The sequence below is a fragment of the Podarcis melisellensis genome (assembly GCF_964234715.1).
Source record: "Podarcis melisellensis genome assembly, chromosome: Z".
NCBI lineage: Eukaryota > Metazoa > Chordata > Lepidosauria > Squamata > Lacertidae > Podarcis > Podarcis melisellensis.
Genome location: NC_138547.1, coordinates 20,600,988 through 20,620,581, shown reverse-complemented (window position 1 = coordinate 20,620,581; position 19,594 = coordinate 20,600,988). Strand labels below are relative to the sequence as shown.

The 19,594-nt window shown below is 44.8% G+C and overlaps 2 protein-coding genes across 10 annotated transcripts in view; one reads left to right on the top strand and one right to left on the bottom strand.

Moving 5' to 3' along the window:
- LOC309362231 (rho GTPase-activating protein 20-like) overlaps window positions 1-9,072 on the top strand; it is a 95,377-nt gene extending 86,305 nt beyond the window's left edge. For all 8 annotated transcript variants that reach the window (XM_081897776.1, XM_081897775.1, XM_081897780.1 and 5 more), the window contains 2 exons: window positions 521-638; window positions 1,585-9,072. In XM_081897776.1, coding sequence (XP_081753902.1) covers window positions 521-638; window positions 1,585-3,191 — 1,725 coding nt within the window. In that variant the 3' untranslated portion in view covers window positions 3,192-9,072. The remainder of the gene's footprint in view (window positions 1-520; window positions 639-1,584) is intronic.
- Window positions 9,073-11,305: 2,233 nt separating this feature from the next.
- LOC309361829 (adrenodoxin-like) lies at window positions 11,306-18,558 on the bottom strand. Of its 2 annotated transcripts, none has more exons than XM_081897055.1 (4): window positions 18,335-18,558; window positions 16,785-16,874; window positions 14,102-14,231; window positions 11,306-11,997 (listed from the first exon to the last, which is right to left on the bottom strand). In XM_081897055.1, exons 1-4 carry the CDS (start codon window positions 18,507-18,509, stop codon window positions 11,877-11,879), a joined length of 516 nt encoding a protein of 171 aa, XP_081753181.1. In that variant the 5' UTR covers window positions 18,510-18,558; the 3' UTR covers window positions 11,306-11,876. The 2 variants fall into 2 exon arrangements, with proteins under 2 accessions (XP_081753181.1, XP_081753180.1); XM_081897054.1 differs by having other exon boundaries at window positions 16,785-16,909; window positions 18,334-18,557.
- Between the last annotated feature and the right edge of the window lie 1,036 nt (window positions 18,559-19,594).

Sequence of the window (19,594 nt, the reverse complement as noted above, 5' to 3'; positions counted from 1 at the left end):
GTCTTGTCCTTTGTCTCCTGGCTCATCCACACTTCCACTTGTCCTGCCACTTTCTCCCAGGAAAACCTGCTCCTTACCGCTGAATCAGAACAAACGTCAAAAAGCATTTCTGCAGATTGATGATTGTTCTGACTTGGCAGTAAGCAGTGGGTTTTCCAAGGGGAAGTGGCAGGACAAACGAAAAACCACGGGGGGCTGTGTTTTCTAGGCACAGGACAAGCGAAAATGTGGACAAGCCCTTAGACACCAAAATGTCTCGGGCCAGACCTGCTGCTCCTCTGTTCACATCTAATGCAAATTTCCCCTGCACAGAGACAAAATGGGTTTGTTTGCTGATTGTGTGCTTCAGCTCTTAATCGCACAGTAGAATAGAGACTGGAATAATTATACATAATAACTAACAGACAAGTACCATGTTGTTGGAATTAGCCACATGAATAGCATCCAGAGCTGGTATCCTCCACTTAATAGAATCATAGAGTAATAGATATTACCTTGGCAACTGCTCCCTTTCATACAGGTGGCCAGGCTGGTGCAGTTCCTGATTGAAAATTCAGCTGAAATTTTTGGAGGGGACATTGCTACACTGTTCCAACAGTCAGAGAAAGAGAAGTCCAAGAGTGCGGGTGCCTTCCTAGGTAAGACCATGGCTGACATACATATCTGTTCATTTAATATCCCCGCCTTCTCAGGATGCTAATGATGGATTACATCCCAGAATGGAATAGAGACCAGAAAGGGGCTGGGGATTTCAAAGTAGAAAGAATCACCTGACTGGCTATGCCCACAGGATTCCTCCAGTCACTCCAGCAACCTGTTCTCACAGTGGCCAGCCAGGTGCCTGTGGGAAACCAGCAAGCAGGACCTGAGGCACTGTAGAGGCAGAATATAGCTATTGTGGCTGGTAGCCATTGATGGCTCTCTCCTCCACGACTTTGTCAAATCCTTTTTAAAAGCCATCTAGATTGGTGGAGAAAAAAGAGAGAAGGAGAAGGGCACCAAGCTGTGGCAGAGCTGATTTTCCCATTAATCCCCACCTCCCCAAAAAACCTAACTTGTCCCATTGATTTCAGTGGACCTAAGCAAGGGGGATTCATGGAGGACAAGGTTATCGATGGCAACCTGCCATGATGGCTATGCTCTGCTGCCACAGCCGGAGGCAGTAAATGCTTCTGAATACCAGTTGCTGGAAACCACAAGGTGTGGGGAGAGGGCTCTTATGCTTGTGGGTTTCCCATCTGCTGGCCGCTGTAAGAACAGGATGCTGGACTGGATGGGTCATTTGGCCTGATCCAACAGGGCTGTTTTTGTGTTATTAGGTACTCCCAGATGGGCTCTTAATACTGTGAACAGCTGAGATATTATAAATGGGTTGTTGGCAACAGGTTTTCTTTACTGAATTTTCCTCAAAACCAAATTAAAATGGGGTTAAAATCCAAATTAAATGGGGTTAAAATAGGGCTGGCATTTTGACACTTGTGTGTTGGTCCTGGAAATAAAAACCACACACTCACACACTTTGCATTCCTGAGGAGCACAGCAGATGCACATTTATCTTGATGTGGCTTCCTCTTATCCCCACAGGCCAGCTCAATGATTCCTCAGATGAGATGGAAAGTGCTCCCTCCTACCAAGGAAGGGCAAATCAGCATTATGTGCAGGAAGCAGGCGGTGAGGGCCTCTTCAGCCCATTTGATGGACTGATGCTCAATGAGGATCAAGAGGACTGGGATTTGTTTAGCGAGATCACTGCCTGCTATCAGAGCAAAGCTGGGCACGCCAGTTCCAACAGCTGCAACTTCCTGAGAGAGCAGGGATCCTTTTGCTCACACTGCCCAGTCTGCTCACTGGGGCCTTCAAGGAATCGGTGCTCTTCGGAGCCCAGCGTTTGCCTGAGCTCTCAGCTTTCTGTTGAGGACCACGAGCCAGTGGCCCGGCAATCCAGTTGTGATGCCACCATCATGCACAGCCACAGTGATTACGTCCGCAGGCTCCAGCAACTGCAGATGGAGAGCCAGAAGCTCATAGATGAAGGGCTGAACCCTGGTCCGAGCAAAGGAAAGCAGAGTTTCTGGGGGGCCTACCCAAGCACCAGCATGCCCAAGAAGCTTGACCCTCTGAAGTCGTGCCTGTCTAACACGTCTAGCTTCTCCAGCCTTTCATCAACCACCACATCTGCCTCCTCGCTGAGCTCCTTGGAGAGCGCTTTCTCATACTGCTCCGAGTCATCTACCTTCAGCCCCACTGAAGCCTCCACCCCGTCGTTCATATTTGAGACGTCTACCGAGCACCACAGCTTGTCCCCTAAGATGGCAGAGAGATCCTTGAAGGAGTGGCACAAGCCCTTGACCTCCCCATTGCCTCTGGGCCCTTGCAATGTGGGCGCTTGCTGCGGGAGACAGGTGGATGACCAAGAGCCAAGCTGCAGCAGCAGAGTGTCATCGAGGGTCTTCATACCCATAGGTAGCCCGTTTCCTGAGGACGAAGAGAGGAAAGAGGCAGGAGCTGCTGAGATGTTCAGACGCACTCCTGTGAAGCCAGACTTCAGAGGTCATTTCCCTAACACCGAGAGCCCTTCTCTGCCAGCACCGCAAGTGCAAAGGGAGAAATCTGTGAAGCACATTGAGATCAGTCATCCCAAAGCTTCACATCGCGGCCAAGAAAGCCTGAAGCGCACCAAGATAACCGTATTCATGGCACCTAAAACGAGCTATCCAACAGCATCTCCTGTAGGGCAAAACAAGGAGGAGACAGCCAAGAATCTGCAGAGCATGAAAATTAATATTCCGCAGACAGTGTTCTACGGGCAAAACACTCCTTTGGTCCTCCAGTCTGCCTCAAGGAGATACCACCATGAATCAGTGAGCCAGTCACCCCAGGTGGAGATCTCTGAAAGTGTTCCTCTCGTGGAAGTCCCAGGGGACCCAGCTGAGCAGGAAGGGTGGCACACCAGGGTCCAGCGGAGCACATTCGGCCACAACCTCCGCGTCTTTCTCCCGACCTCCATCCGCAACACCGTCCGGGAGTACTTCAACCAGGAAAGCTCTAAGGAATACTGCATGATGAGAGCAGAATCGGTGGAGAGTGAGCTTCTGCGGAACAGGGCAGAGTGGCTTAGAAGCCAGCCCCGCCCCAGCGCCCCGCCCAAGAAGCACAGCGGTCGAATGTTTCCAGAAGAAACCATTGTCTAGGAGCAGAGCACCTGCACCTTGCGCATTTTTGTGCTTTCTTTCCGCATAGGGAGGATAGTCCTGTGAAAGTGCCTCTAAAATGCTTAGCTGAGATGTGAAGATATTCGTTTTCATGGGCTGGTGTCAAGTGGCTCTTAGTGTGGTCATTTGTAGCTTTTCCCTTGGCCTCTGTGTGTGTGTGTTTTCCCTGCCCAGAAGAAAAGACTGGAACAGATGTCTGCTAACATGAAGCCGTACTCCACACATACAAAGCTTCATCCTGCTGCTTTCTGCTGAAGATGCCAGTTTGCACAGAGAGGTGAGCAGGCAGGAGCAGAGCCACTCAAAAGGATTTTTGTTGTTGTTGTTTCAGCTCCATGCAAACGTCATGGCAAGCCTACAAGGACGCTGTGGAGACCCTTTCAATCACATTGGGGAAAAACTACAACAAAAAGAAATCCGGGCTGTTTTTTGTTTTGCTTTTCATCACTTTGTTAGGTGAAACTCGAAAGAAAAACATTTCATTTCATCCCCCCCCCCCCATTTCTGAATTCTCATTGTTTGTATGTTTAACTTGGGCATGACGCCCAAGGACGTGTGGAAATAGTTATGTGATGTGGCCAAGTATGGGACAAAGAAAGAAAGCTACTGGTCTGCTAAGTTTGGTTTGGTCTGCTGGCTGCTTTCTTCTTAGGGAAGACCTACTGAAGCTCTCAAGGTATCCCAGGCTTGGCAGGCTTCGTGTGGCTTGTTGATCATACTTATGCCATCCCCATTTCATCTTGCCTTGACTCATGTGCTTCATGTGAACATTATTTCTTTCTTGCAATGTTCTTTTGAAAGAATGGACAAATGACTCAGAATGGCCCTCCTTTTGTCCACAGGGTTTTCACTTACCGTATTTTTCTGTTTGTAAGACACCCCCATGTATAAGATGCCCCCTATTTTGGAGGACTTAGATTTAAGAAAATCGAAGGGGGAGATGTATCTGTATAAGACGCCCCCTAATTTTTGACATTATTTTTAAGGGGGGAAACCTAGTCTTATACACAGAAAAATACGGTAACCTCCAAATCTCCCCTTGTCAGCACCGCCAACTTGAAAATTTCTTCTGCGGATTTCTTTATAAGGGAGGCTGGGGTCATTTACAACTTTCTACAACTCTGGCTACTTCATGAGGTCCTGTCTCAAGATCCCTCCCTCCCCAGCTGTGTTTTGATGCATCAAAGTTACTGGTCGTTGTTATGATTATTTATTTGAACTTACTAGTCATTTTGCACAAAGGTCTTAGAATGTCTTACAACTAACAGCAACAAAAATAATATGCAGTACTAATAGTTTAAGACAGATACACAACACAAGGTAATCAGACCATGAAAACAATTCCTCTCCCTCTCCCTCCAACATAGGTATGACCACAAGAAAAAAGCCCCCAAAGAAGGGGGTGCCTCCCAGATAACTGGGGGGAAATGAACATGTTTGCCTGGAGGCAAAAAATATCAATGTCAGTCAGCAGTGGAGCAAGCCGATCAGGCTCCTGGGGTGACATGTGTGTGCTGCGCCCGGGGGCGGAGCCAGTCATCCACAGGGGCGGAGCCAGCTGGCCACAGGGACACCACGGGGCCTCCAAGGAGTCTGCCTCCTCCCACTCAGCCACCCTACAGCTGAGGAGGAAGTAGCAGGCAGAATGTTTGGTGCAGCACGGAGGCTGCAGGTGCTCAAGCCACGGCGTCACTCCCAGGAGAGACGCGTGGCTTGGGCGCTCTGCAGGCCCTGCATTGAGTGCCGCCCACCATTTTGTCACCCCCCTCGGTGGGGACACCCGGGGCGGACCGCACCCCCTTTGCTACACCCCTGATGTCAGTGCCAGGTGTGTCTCCCTAGGGAGAGATTTCCATTGATAGGCCTACTGAAAAGGCCTGTTTTCTGGACAGCTGCTCTCTGGACAGCTGCTGATGGGGTACACAGAGAAGGGGCCCTTATGCTGACCTCAGGATCTTGGCAGGCATGTGTGGGAGGAAGATGTTCTTTAAAGTTTTGGGGTCCTTCTGAGCCATAGAAGGCTATATAGATCAAAACTGATTTGGTGGGATTTACACATAGCCCAGAACCCATAGTCCAGCAAAGAAGGAAATTTGTATGTAGAGTAAAATGGGCAGAAGCAGCAGAGGTAGGGCAACCTGAAATGAAATTTTAACAGGTGGCAAATAGGTCTGGCAATACCTTAGGGCGTTTTTTTAAAACTAGGCATACTGTGCTGTGGGTAGCGCTGACCCTGGTGCAAAGAACAGCCTGCACTGATTTCAGGAGGGAAAAACAAAATAATAGTCTGAGCCCAAGCATTGCCAAAGGATGTGAATGGATGGCTACCCCCAAGTGAAATCATGTGATCCCGTGTGCACTGGAAAATGCTGTAGGCCTAAGGATGCTGGCTGCCAGTGCTGGCTCATCCACAGGGACAGCAGATCTGGCCTCCAAGGAATACATCACCTGCTAGCTGAACCACATCTTTCAGTGAAAGAAGAGAGTGATCCTTGCTAAGGGGACAGAAGGAGTTGTGTGATAGAGAGGTTTTGAAGCAAGGTTTCGTTCAAACATTATAGAAGGTTAACTGAATGGGACATATAGAAAAGAAAGCTGGGCCACTATTTTAAACAAAGTGTTTATTCGCTTTAACTGCCGGTTTAAGAAGCTTTAATTGTGTCTGTGGTCTGCTCTTGAGCATTTTTCATTGAAGCTAAAAGTAAGTAGAAGATCTCTCTTCCCTTAGTCAGTGGAAATCACTGTCCTTATGTTTAAACTGGAAGAAATAGATTTTTCTTGCTGATACACGATCATTAAAAAATAATAATGTTGCTGTTGTTTGTGTCGTGTCCCGTTGTGCTTGTTTGTTCTGTGAGTACAAGTTTAAGCTCTTTGTTGTCAATTTCTCTTGCACATAAAAAGCTGATAAAGAGATTGTTTCCTTCTAGATTTCTAAGCTATGGTTGTAAAATATTTAATAAAAGAAGCACAGCTTTATTTGTCAAAACTGCCTACTCGTTTTTGTCCACTGCTTAGTAAAAGGTTGCTGGCTTTTAACACACATTTTTTTTGTTAAGAGACCACAGAGGAATTGTTGCGGTAGAAAGAATCCTACTCACTTCATGGTTTTGCAGTTAGGAGGACTGGAGGTCTAAAGAGGTGCAGGGCTAGCAACGACCTATGCTACCCCCTTGCCTTTTAGTGTCCCCCATAGCAAATCCCACTGTCCTGCACGGGGTGGTACCCCCCACTTTGGAACCACTGGTCTACAGGGATGGCATTCCAAAGCTATGGGGAAAAGACCACTCACCGCACTGTCCTAGGGGGTGGGCACACCAAGAGGACCTTCGATGCAGATCTCAAGTGTGTGGGCAGGGTGGTCTGGGTGCAGGCAACCCAACAATCCAGACCATATTAATACTTGCTGATTTCATGGACAGATCAGATCACGCTTAACTCTTTCCCATTGAAATAAAGACTTTAGAGTGGCTCTCTTTGGCTGGAACATTGCCTGACTCCCTTTTACCAATCACCACTGCAATACCCCCCATGCAAAACCTCTTTTGTATGCTTGATTGCTAACATTCACCTACAAACTTGGCCCTTTGGGGTCCCTTCCACCTCTACAATTATATGATTCCACATATAGCTGTTCCTAGGGTGTTTTGCACTGTTCAAACAAGTGCACCCCCCCCCACCTTTGGTTTCCTGATTACATGTGGGATATCATATATATTTTTCCTGGGTTGTTCTTAATATTTAACAGGCTCTTGGACCATTAAAATGTTTCAGAAGCAATTCACAGTATCGAAGAGGGCAGTGAAGATTCTTGACAGTGGGAAAGAATCTCCTTATCTAAATGTTCCAAATCCCCGTTTTCAAGATAGGAGTAAACAGAATGAAAAGTTAAGTTTTCTTTGGAAGGAAATTTTTAAATATGTATTCCAAGAATCTAGAAAGATATCAAACTGGCTCAAAAGTCATCCTGACTTCAACCCAAACAAGGATTTTTGGCAGGGTCTGAATGTCCCCTGCCCCTCCCAGCTGCACATGAACCATCAAACTGTTGTCATATTATTAAAGAACAACAAATAATTTAGGGAGCCGTATTCTCACATGTTTACTAAAAGTGGTGGAGGGATCATGTCCAGGAGGCGGAAACTAGATTTGCTCCAGTTGCTTAATACACCACTCATATTCGGGGTTTTCAAAGTCCTCATGGGGCTTTGCAAGAATCCTGTGCTTGTCGCATTGTTCCATTCCCGCATTGTTTAGATGCTGAGGTCGGTGGTGCCCTGTGCCCTCCCCCACCAAAAAAAAGGGGTTAAAAATCAAGATTACAAAAGTTGGGTGTCACCCCCCCTCTCTGCTGAGCGGTAGAAAGAGCCCATGGGGTTCTGGGCACTCAGCCAGGGTCTGTGGTTCTTGAGGAGACTTGAGACACGATGGAGACTGTCATAGCTTTAAAAAATATGGTTTAGTCACCTATTTACACCTTCAGGCTGCATGGAGGGAGTCTAGATCTTACTGCTTTGTCATCTCAAGAGGGGCTTGTTCCCTTGTCTTCCACAGCATTGCAGCCCTGGAGTCCAAGGCATCTCTCTCAGCCAGCCTTCAGCCAACCTGCCCAACGTGGATCCCGGTCTTTTCTCTTCCTCCTTCTTCCCAAAGTGTTTTCTTCCTCAAAAACTGTCTTTTCCTGTCCCTTCAAACACACACCTTGGCAACATCTGTCTCCCCAGGCCAAAGGATTACTCTCAGGTGGCCCATCAACACCTTTTGTCATGTTTACAGATTTGTCCTTCTCTGGGCCAGCCAGGTTAGTTTGCATAAACCAGCCCAGGTATCCCATGTCTGGCAGCTTGTACTTTTATCCATATCCCAATTAAAATCCTACTATTCAATAATTTCTAGGGTTTAGGGAGGTCCTCCCAAATCGATAGCATTATTACTTATTACCATAAATGTATTAGTTTCTTTTTTTGCCACAGCAACTTGAGACAAGTAACAATAAACAGAAAACAAGCACATACATATGCAAATGTACATAAACTGCATTAAAATATCCCACCCATGCTGAAAGGCCACAGTCGAAATCCAAAGCCCTGGTTTAAAAAGGAACTGAATGAATACACAGTAAAATAGCAAATAGAATTCAATGCAAAGAAGAAAAATCTTAATTTCATATACATGTTCATGGGGACTAAACTGAAGGTGACGGAGTAAGAATTTGGGGTCATTGCAGAGAGCTTGATGAAGATATTGATGCAGTGCATGGTGGTCATGAAAAAGGCAAATTCCACTCGGGAAGGAATTGAAAATAAAGCTACCAATATCATAACACCATTACACAAATCAATTTTGGGATGTTTTAGTTTAGTTTAGAGAAAAGGTGAATAAAGGTTTTTAGTTTAGAGAAAAGGTGAGTGAGAGGCGACATGACAGAATCAAAGGGTTGGAAAGGACCCCAAAGGATCATCTAGTCCAACCCCCTGCAATGGAGGAATCTCAACTAATGCATCCATGACAGATGGCCATATGTTTATAAAACAGTACATGGCTTGGAGAAAGTGGAGAGAGAGAGAGTTGTTCTTCTCCATCTCTCATAACACCGGAACTTTGGGACATCCAATAAAGTTGAATGTGGGAAGATTTAGGACAGATAAAATGTAAATGTAGTAAAATGTATAATTAAGCAAGCAAACAAATAATAAAAGGCTGGTGGTCTTAAGATTATAAAACAAAATAACTTTGAATTTGCATATAAACCGGGAAAGTTGCTGGCCTGGCAATTTAACAAAAAGAGTAGACCAAGAGTAATCAATGACCCAAAAGAAATAAGACAGGAATTTGTAAGGTTTTACACAGATTTGTATGAAGGGAAAAAATAAGATCTCAAACAAATGGAGAACTACGGTATATAGAGGAAAGGAAGCTGGGCAACACTTCAAGAGAAAGTATAGAGCAACTAAATAGGCCAGTTTCAATGATTTGAAATTGGAATTACCGTATTTTTCGCTCCCCAAAAATGAAGGGGAAATGTGTGTGCGTCCTATGGGGCGAATGCAGGCTTTCGCTGAAGCCTGGAGAGCGAGAGGGGTTGGTGCGCACTGACCCATCTCGCTCTCCAGGCTTCAGGAAGCTATCCGCAAGCCTTGCGAGCCCGGAGGGAGTTCCTGCCAGGCTCCGAAAGCTTGCGGATAGTTGCCTGCAGCCCAAAGCCCGGGGAGTGCAGTGCCAACTCCCGCTGCGCTCCCCGGGCTTCAGGCAGCTATCTGCAAACCTTCGGAGTGCTTCTTGGCTTCTGCCAAAGCCGCATGCAGCCTCTCCCAGCTGGAGAGGTTGTGTGTGGCTAAAGAGGAAGCCAAGACAATAATTTTCCCCCCTTTATTTCCCCCCCCCCTAAATACTAGGTGTGCCCTATGGTCCAGTGCGCCCTATGGAGTGAAAGATATGGTACATCAGGTGATAAGTCAGGGAAAACTGGGTAAAGCCCCAATTGGGTAAAGCTCTTGGTGGACTACTACAAAAAAATCCAGAACAAGTTAGCTGTCCATAGCTGTCCAAAGTGCTAGAAACAGGACAAGCTCCAGAGACTTGGAATGAGGCTTATATCACCTTGCTACCAATACAAGATGACGACATGACAAATCCCAAAAAAAATAATCCGATTTTACTACTAAACTGCGATTATAAATTATTCGCAGCAGTGTCAGCAAATAGACTTAAAAGAACTATGAGTGATATAATACATATGGACCAAGCAGGCTTTCCCCCAGCAGACAGATAAAAGTTAATGTTAAAAATATTAGAAGCATAATAGAATACCTAGAAGTGCATAATGAAAAACAAGCAGCATTGATATTTCTGGACGTGGAGAAAGCATTTGACAACGTGTCTTGGCTATTTATGAAAAGAGTTCTGAGAGAAATGGATTTGGGAAAACATTTTGAAAGGCTATAGAAGCAATATGTACAGAACAACGAGCAAATATTATTGTAAATAACATTATTTCTGAGGGTTGGAGTCATGAAAGGAACTAGACAAGGGGCCCATTGTCCCCGTTATTGTTTATTTTGATTTTGGAGGTATTGACACAAAATATAAGGAATAAAAAAAAATAAGGGGTATAAGAGTGGGCCAACGAAATTATATAAAGAGTGGGGGGAAAGTAAAATACCTGGAAAATATGGTAAATGGTGAATAATCATAATATCTTTAGTGATAACTATGTACGGGTTTGGAAAGAAATAAAAAAAGCTCTGCAAATATGGAGTAAAATGGAATAGAATGCTGGGTAGTAGTTGTGTAGCATAATTAAAAATTATTGGAAAATGATTTATACTGAACTAAAAAAAGCATTTTAAAAATCCTTTCCCAAAAATCCAAAGCATTGCTCTTAGGGTTAATAACAACAGAAGTCTCCAAAAAAGAGGGAAATCTGTTTCTATGTGCAACAACGGCTGCCCGTGTACTATTAATGCAAAAATGGAAAACAGATAAAGTATTAATGATAGAAGAATGACACATTAAACTGTTAGAATATGCAGAGGACTGAATTTTTTTTAATGGAATATATGGAAATGTGTTATAAGCAAACAATTTACCGAGCAGGATGGCAAGACTACCAGCAGAGTAAGAAATAAATAAAGTATATAAAAGTTGTTGTGATAGACAAGGTGAACTTAGAAAATGCAGGGAAAAGAGAGGATAAAAGGAACCTCGGAAGGAGAGGATAGAATTGTTTTATGTTGTTGTTGTTGTTTGGTTGATTCTTTGATATCTAAAATATTTTTTAAAAGACTTTTTGTATTTCAGAGATTTTTCTTTATTGTGTCATTTTTGATTATATTTTGTTGATACGGAATCCTATTAGAAAAGCATATCAATAATATATGAATATCTCAGCAAACAAGCAAATAATAAAAAGCTGTTGGTCTTTGTAGTGAAATAATAATTTTCACGTTCAAACCCGCATTTTGATGTTTACTTATTAAGAATATTTATATCCCACCTTCCCAAAAGAAAGCTGCTCAAGGTGGCTAACCATAAACGGAAAATGCATTGAACAACAAACTAAAACATATTAACTGTACTGTGAAAACAAACAGTTATTAAAGAGGAGGACTAGTCTTAGATACAAGCAGCAGAAAGGTTTCTAAAGCTCACCAGCTTTTAAAATTATATTTATATACGTTGGTTTTTAGTGAAACAATTTTTTGGTCCCTCCTGCAACAGACGCAGGGTTTCTGTGATTAGTCAAAGAGCCAAGGCTGCTGAGAACTGGCTGAAAAGCGTATCATAGTACACCACAACACTGGGATGCACATCACCTTAGCTGATAAAGTTTGGCAGTTCCCCGCATTGCTCACAGTAAGAATCACCAGCATTGTTAACAAAAAGTTGCAACCATTTCACCGTCATATGTATCACAGACCAGCAAAATGAGGTTCAGAGACATAAGGACCCCAGGACTATCATTTAAGTATCAGGGGCATGCAATGCAGTTCCCACATATGTCATGCCAAATATCAAACTTCAGTACACGTGGCAGGTTTTAAATACAGAAGGCATCTCAAGAAGTCACAAGGAAAAGCAAGCAGCAGCAAAATGTTCAAGAAACATGAAGCCTGAAATGATTGCATTGCAGGAAGAGCATTCAGGAGAACACTGTATCAGCTATTATTGCTTGGTTTGCTTCTCCACTTCCAGTTCTCTCCTGATGTCTGACACATCTGTGGGGACCTGGACCGTGAGGCCATCCATCCAGTTCTTCACGCGCACCTGGCAGCCTAGACGAGACCTTATAAAGGACAAAAACAGGCCCAGACATCTCTTGGTTTTGTTGTGTGTGCTTTCTTGGCTCCCTGGCTTCGGAACTCACTTCCTAAGGAAGCAGCTCCTCCCCACTGTGCTTCTGCCCGACAGCTGAAGGCTGCTTTATTCCAAAAGGCCTTAGGGAACTGACTTATTTTAAAGGAAAGGGCTTTTAACAACGCTGTGCTGCTTTTATTTATTCTTTATTTATTGAATTTATATGCTGCCCTTCATCCGAGGATCATGGGGTAGTTTGCAGTATGAAAATGACAAAAAATACACTTGGCAAATGAAAGCAAGCTTTTGTGTATGTGTAGCTGTGGAAATGGGACGCGGGTGGCGCTGTGGTCTAAACCACAGAGCCTAGGACTTGCCGATCAGAAGGTCGCCAGTTCGAATCCCCGTGACGGGGTGAGCTCCCGTTGCTTGGTCCGTGCTCCTGCCAACCTAGCGGTTCAAAAGCATACCAGTGCACGTAGATAAATAAGTACCACTCCGGCGGGAAGGTAAACGGCATTTCTGTGCGCTGCTCTGGTTTGCCAGAAGCGGCTTAGTCATGCTGGCCACATGACCCAGAAGCTGTACGCCGGCTCCCTCGGCCAATAAAGCGAGGAGCGCTGCAACCCCAGAGTCAGGGGTCCCTTTACTTTTACCTTTTAGCTGTGGAAACTGTCTCAATTGTTGTTGAACAACGTGATCAAATTACAGTTACAGTTATTGATAGTCCTATGCTTTTTCCTCTAGTTGGAAACAAGTACTGGTAAGAAAAAATCTCTTCAGCTGTTCCAGTCAAACCTTTTTATTTACTCAAGCTTCAACTGATCATTAATCTCACCACTTAATCTCTAGCTCACTTGGTTAGAGCATGGAAATGATAATGCCAAAGTTGCAGATTCAATCCCTGTGTGGGACAGCTGCATACTCCTGCAATGCAAGGGGCTGGATTAGATTAGGGTTGCCATATTTCAAAAATTGAAAATATAGACTCAAGAATTGTTGCGCTTTTGGGGGGGGGCAAAGTTATTGAGCTGCTTCTTTCTTTCTTTCTTTCTTTCTTTCTTTCTTTCTTTCTTTCTTTCTTTCTTTCTTTCTTTAAGACATTTTGAGCTATTTTAAAGTAAATTTGCCAGAAATCTTCACTTCTGACATGGGTTGCCATACGTCTGGATTTTTCCGGACATTTCAACGATTTAAAATCCCAGACGCCAACTGCAAGGGCCAAATCTCAGCTATGTCCGGGAAATTCTAGACTTATGGCAACCCTAGATTAGATTATCCTCAGGATAAAAGTAAAGGTACCCCTGCCCGTACGGGCCAGTCGTGTCAGACTCTAGGGTTGCGTGCTCATCTCGCTCTAGAGGCCGTGAGCCGGCGCCGTCCGAGGGCACTTCCGGGTCACGTGGCCAGCGTGACGAAGCTGCTCTGGCAAGCCGAACGACGGGAGCTCACCCTGCCGCGGGGATTCGAACCGCCGACCATACGATCGGCAAGTCCTAGGCACTGAGCTTTTACCCACAGCACCACCCGCATCCTCAGGATACCTTCCAGCAATTCTGTGATTGTTGCTTGTGCCAGAACCAGGTCACCAGATGGAACAGAGCTGCCAGAATAGCATCCTGGGAGCTGGATCACTGTTGCTAAGTAGGAGGATTGAGATGGGGGAGGGGGCAGCACTGTGCAAACACACTGGCAGGAGCGCCAGAATGATGCCACTGGTGCACCTACATGGCAGTAAACCTCACTACCACCTTCATAGAATCACAGAACTGTAGAGTTGGAAGAAACACCAAGGTCATCCCCCTGTTTCTCTGCCTCTCCTTCCTCATTTTTCATAAGTAATTTTGCTTCCAGTGGTTCCACAAGCTATAAAGGTATTCTTACTGCCATATTCCCCGGAGAGGAACCACTTCTAAAATTTCAGCTGGCAGTAAAAGGAAATCAAAGGGGATTTCCTTGTTGCTTTTTAAAAGGCTAGAACTAAGATTCTGAGGATGCAGAATTCTGCCCCCATCTCGAGTTTCGATCCTGCGCAGTTCAATTCACCATGCAAATATGCAGTGTCTAGAAACAGGGTACATATGGATACTTACGTCTCGGTAAGTCCATATGCCAGGTCCAGCATATCTATCTCTTCGTCACTGATGGGGTCCAGTTGTTGAAATGTGCTGCCCTCAAAGATGAGGTGGCAAGTGGAGCAAGCCAAGGCCCCCTCACATGCCCCTTCGGGGGGGAAAGGAATCAGCATCAATGTTACATACTTGTCTTAAGTCATCTGCTGCAAGAACCTACAGTGCTGCACACATATATCACATACTCTTCAACATTTCTCTGATGAAAATAGGGACATTCCAATCCATAATGATAATTTTACTATTTCTACCCCACACATCTTTCTGGGTTGCCCCAGCCACTCTGGGCAGCTTCCAACATATATAAAAGCATAATAAAACATTTTGAAAACTTCCCTATACGAGACTGCCTTCAGATGGCTCATGGGTTGGATAACTCCATACCCTCCAACATTTCTCCTGTGAAAATAAGGACGTCCTAAGGAAAAGCGGGACATTCCGGGATCAAATCATTAACCAGGATGCCTTCTGTAAATCAGGGAGGTCCCTGGAAAATAGGGACACTTGGTGGGTCTGATATTCTAAGGATACCACAGTCTCTGCTGACCCTGATTCCAAGGAAACAGAACCCTGAGTAAATGCTGGAACCCCTGAAATCTGGAGATTACAATGTGCACAAACAGTGTCCCCAAACGTAAATTACTGTAGTTGAAGAGCAATTGCTGAGGGTTGCTACTACATCCCATAAGGTTTGTTGGCTAAAATCATGAATGGATAGCCCCCCTCCCTCTCTCCCTCCCTGAGGTTGCTGTAAAAGAAGCGTTTGTAGGCTCTACATCACTTGCACCTGCTTTTGCTGCCACCTGCTGGCTCTGCCTTATTACAACACATTATTTTTCTTCTTCCTTACACCCCGGCAGAGAAAGCAACAGATTTGTATTTCATTTATTTGTTATTGCATTTATATATCACCCTTCTCTCCAGGAGCTCAAAGTGGCATACATGGTTCTTTCCCTTCCTCACTTAATCCGCACAACAACCCTGTGTGGTAGGTCAGGCAGAGAGGCAGTGACTGGCCCAAAGTCATAGAATCAAAGAATTGTAGAGCTGGAATCATTCAGTCCAACCCCCTGCAATGCAGGAGTATGCACTTGTTCCATGCATGGATCAAACCTGCAACCTTGGCATTATCAGTACCACGTTCCAACCAACTGAGCTATCCAAGTAAGCTTTGTGGCTGAGTGGGGACTTGAACTTCGGCTTTTCCTAGGCCCTGGTCCAACACCCTGAACCCTGTGCCACCACTGGCTCCTGCTGCCTCTAAGGAAGACCACATAACACAGACTTGCATTGGCACATATAGTGTTTGAGAGAAAGTGGGAATCTTTGACCTAGTGGGGTAGCTTGGTGGGTTTTGCTTGTGCAATTATTTTCATTCATTTATCAGAAAAAATAAGTTGGACACACTGGTATGGTGTGTGGGTATCGGGGGGGGGGGTGTGTGATGGCTACAGAGGTGTCCAATTAGGGGTTTCAGGTCTGAGTCAAAAGAAAGTAAAAGAAAGTCGGTCGTTGCATGGCACTTGAACCCTCTGAACCAGTGCTGTTTCCTTCCAGAAAGAGAGGTGCCCGCGTTCACCACGAACGCCTCCCTTGTTCTCTTAGAATGGCAATGGTACACACTTGAGAGGGGCCATAACAGAGTTCCATCTGGCTAGAGCCATACAATACAAGAGTCTCCCACCCACCCAAACCATGTGGGGGTAGAGCAGGAGAAGAGAGAAGGAGAAGAGAGGCGTCCATTTGTGGGGCTCATTTTGAAAGCCTGACACATGAACTGCTTGCCTGAAAAGTGGGGACTGAGTTTATTTATAGAAGACTGCTGTGAAGAGTAAATAGTGTTTGATTCCAGCATGCTGTTAGCAACTGACTGCTTTTAAGGAAATGGCCTTTAAATCGTACTGTGCTGTTGTTACCTATCTACACTGTAATATATTTGTTTTTACATCATTTATGATTATATTATAGGTTAATTACTTTGCTTTAATCTTTGTGAGCTGCTTTGAATCCTGGTTTAGGGGGTAAGTCAGGGTATAAATAAATAAAATTGATGATGATAGCAACAACAACTAGATTGCTTTTCCTGGCTAGTATCTAGCTCCTGCCAAATACACTTTGGAACTCCCTGCAACTTGATATCAGGCAAGCACGTTTGCTGTGCTCTTTTTGGTGTGACATTTATGCTTGGACAAGACTACTTCTATATCTAGAGCATTGATGTGTATTCTAATCTGATTTTTGTTTATTGCTGATGTTTTTTTATGATTTAAATTGTTGCCTTTACCTGTTTTACTTATGTTTTATGGCTTTCTCCATTTTCTAAACGACTTGAAGGTGGTGTGTTGTTGTTTTTTACAACCAAGTACTATACACATTTTTTGAAATAAATTAATAAAAACAGTAACTGGAGCTGTATACATGTTACTGCCTTAAAACACAGTTAGGCTGTTCTTTTTCTCAATTTGGATCTAAGCTGGTTTTGGGAGAAATGCGTCAGAATATAGCATTTCATAAGAAATGTCAGGATGGGCCTGGCTCATTACTAGCGCCATGTGTTACCACTTAGCAAATCGGTGATGGGAGTGCGCATGAGGTGCGGAAAACGACTTAAGGCTAAAGAAAGAGAAAGGGTCACATCACTTACCAAAGCCATCGATGTCGATGTTTTGATTCATCACCACCTCCAGCAAGCTTTCTCCTTCTTTAGCGGTGACTGAGAATTTATCTCCATCCCGGTTAATAAAATTTAACTTCACTTTCTCAGTAGATCTGTGGGAGGGGGAAGCGCACATTCAATAAAGTTAGGATGCTTCCAGACATGAGAAGATCAATATTATCATTGTTGCAGTAAATGCTCCCAACGGTGACGGTGGCGGTGATAATTAAGTCTTGTTTTCATTTGCTTCCTATGAAGCACCTCAAAGGGATTTCACAGTACAATAAAAGCACATGCAAAGCAATTACCTATATGAAAGCAATTTAACATCCAATACTGATGCAGCCAATAATAATAATAATAATAATATCCCCACCTATAAATGGCTTGTTGGAGACCTCTTCCAAGGGAGCTCTGAGAATTGTAGCTCTGGGCGAGGAATAGGGACTTCCTCACAGCTCTCAGCACCCTTAACAAACTAGGATTCTTTGAGGGAAGCCATGGGTGTTTAAAGTGGTATCATCATGCTTTAAATGTGGTATAACTGTGGCCTAAGGGGCAGCAACAGAGGATGCAGGCCCAGGCAAGTTTTAACCTGCCAGGCCAAATGCAACTGCCGAGTGTTTGTCCTGCTGGGTCCTTGACCATCTCCCTCTCTCAGTTCAGCATGTCCCAAGCAGGGAGATTTATCAAACACGGAGAGAAGTAGAGAAGTGTGAAGGGGTAAAGACTGGCAATCTGTGCAGAAAGATTAGAGGCATTCAACATGCCATTTGCACCATACCATTTTAAGCAGTCATGACTCACCCAAAGGCTTCTAGGGGTTGCAGTTTGTTAAGGATGCTGAGAGTTGTTAGGAGACCCTTATTCCCGTTCCAGAGGTATGATTTTTAGAGTGATAGAACAGTCAGTCATTCTTTAGTGGAACGTATGGAATCTATCCATCTATCATCTATCTATATCTATCATCTATCATCTATCATATCTATCATCTATCTATCATCTATCTATCTATCATCTATCATCTATCTATCTATCTATCTATCTATCTATCTATCTATCTATCTATCTATCTATCTATCATCTATCTATCTATCATCTATCTATCTATCTAGCTATCTATCTATCTATCTATCATCTATCTAATACTGCTTTTCAGTTTGAATGTGTGGGTACCATGAATCCAATATGGGAGAAAGGCAGGAGAGTTTTGTTGATTTGTTTTTTAGAAAAGAAAAGAAAAGATAAGATGAGCAATAGAGAGGTGAGGTTGTTCCAGTGGAAGGATCTGTTCTTTCCCAGGCTCCATACATAGCTGTATTCAAAGAAATTGTCATTCATGCATCTTGCTACAACCTCCTCACAGCTGGAGCAAAGGCACTCCATCATAAAGACCTAGAAAGGTGGCTTAACGGTGCAATCCTATATGTGTCTGCTCAGAAGCAAGTCCTGTTGAATTCAGTGAGATTAGCATCCACACCCTCTTCCTCCAATGGGACCAATGGAAGCAAAGAATTTAGTTAAGATCCTGACTTACCCTGTGCCCCCCGTGGGGGCATATTGAAGCCTGTGGCTGGTACTGAAGCATCTCCCCAGGTGAAGGCCAGCCAGTGCTGGACTGCAAACAGTTGTCACAAAGATAACCTGGGCTCTGGCCCTGTGTGCTTGAGACAGCCCAAGGCGGAGGAGCCCAGAGATGCTCCGAGACATCATGCTGACAAATCTTGATGTCTCCTAGTCTTTCAACGACTGCAGTGCTGATATAAGTGCAGATGGGAAGGGGTTGGGACAGCCTCCCTGGGAGGGAGGGAGGGAGGGAGGGAGGGAGGGAGGGAGGGAGGGAGGGAGGGGGCACCGTTCTCCCAGCCCATCCCACTGGGGGAGTGGGGAACTGTGGTTGCACAAGACGTGGGTTGCAAATGGGGTCACATGCGTAGGCTTCTGTCAGCCGTGATGAGACTTTCATCCCTCATTTGTTCTGACTTATTGGAAACTACATCAGCACGAATGCTGCCAGTTGAGGAAAGCTCACTTTGCTTAATTTTGAGCCAGGCGTTCCCCTCCCCCTCTTACATAGTAAGGCTGATCCATCATATGCATTGGTCACAGCAGTTTGGTGCAAGCAGAGGATGTAAGGAGGGGTAGGAGCTGCCTGCTGTCCTGGTCTCCTTGGGGCACCACTGCAAACCTTCACCTAACTGCTGTGTCCCCAAGACAAATGGTGACCTGTTTATTTGCTACAATCTCAGGGACGTGGGGTTACTGTGAGGAATGTCTGCCTTGAGGCCAGGGAAATCCCTGATCCCATTTTGGATCACTGGTTGTAGCTGTGAATGAAATTTGGGCACATGTGCATGCAGGGTATCAATCTCTCCCTTGCTGCTGCCTTAGAAATAGGGTGGGGGGAGCCAGCCCTTCTCCTGGTCTCCAGATGGTGAAAGCCACAAGGCCTGCACGTCTTTCACTGGCCAAGTTTTAAAAGGCGTCCCTGGCCTCCTTCTGCTCCCAAATCAGAAGCAGCATCCTGCATGCTGTGCCTCAACCATCCAAAGTGGCTTATCTCAACCATATTGTCAGGAAAGCAGTGTTTAATGTCTGGACAAAATATAAAGACTTATTGGAAAATAAAACACCAAGGTGGCTTTCACCTTTGGAAGCTAAGGCCCGAAAAGGAACCAATATGGAAGCCTATTGGCCAAAATATTGGGAATTGCTAGAAAAAGACGGAGACAATTGGAAATTGCAGAGTATGGAGAAAATGAAGGATAAAGTGCGAGACTGGTTACACTACGCTCAGA

Bases quoted from the DNA above. Each gene is read 5' to 3' on its own strand.
- LOC309361829 (XM_081897054.1), bottom strand. From the start codon at position 18,509: ATGATGTCTCGGAGCATCTCTGGGCTCCTCCGCCTTGGGCTGTCTCAA. The intron at 16,910-18,333 runs GTAAGTCAGGAT...CCCCTCCCACAG, and splicing joins GCCCCCACGGGGGGCACAGG to ATCTACTGAGAAAGTGAAGT. The intron at 11,998-14,101 runs GTAAGTATCCAT...GTCCTTTATAAG, and splicing joins GCATATGGACTTACCGAGAC to GTCTCGTCTAGGCTGCCAGG.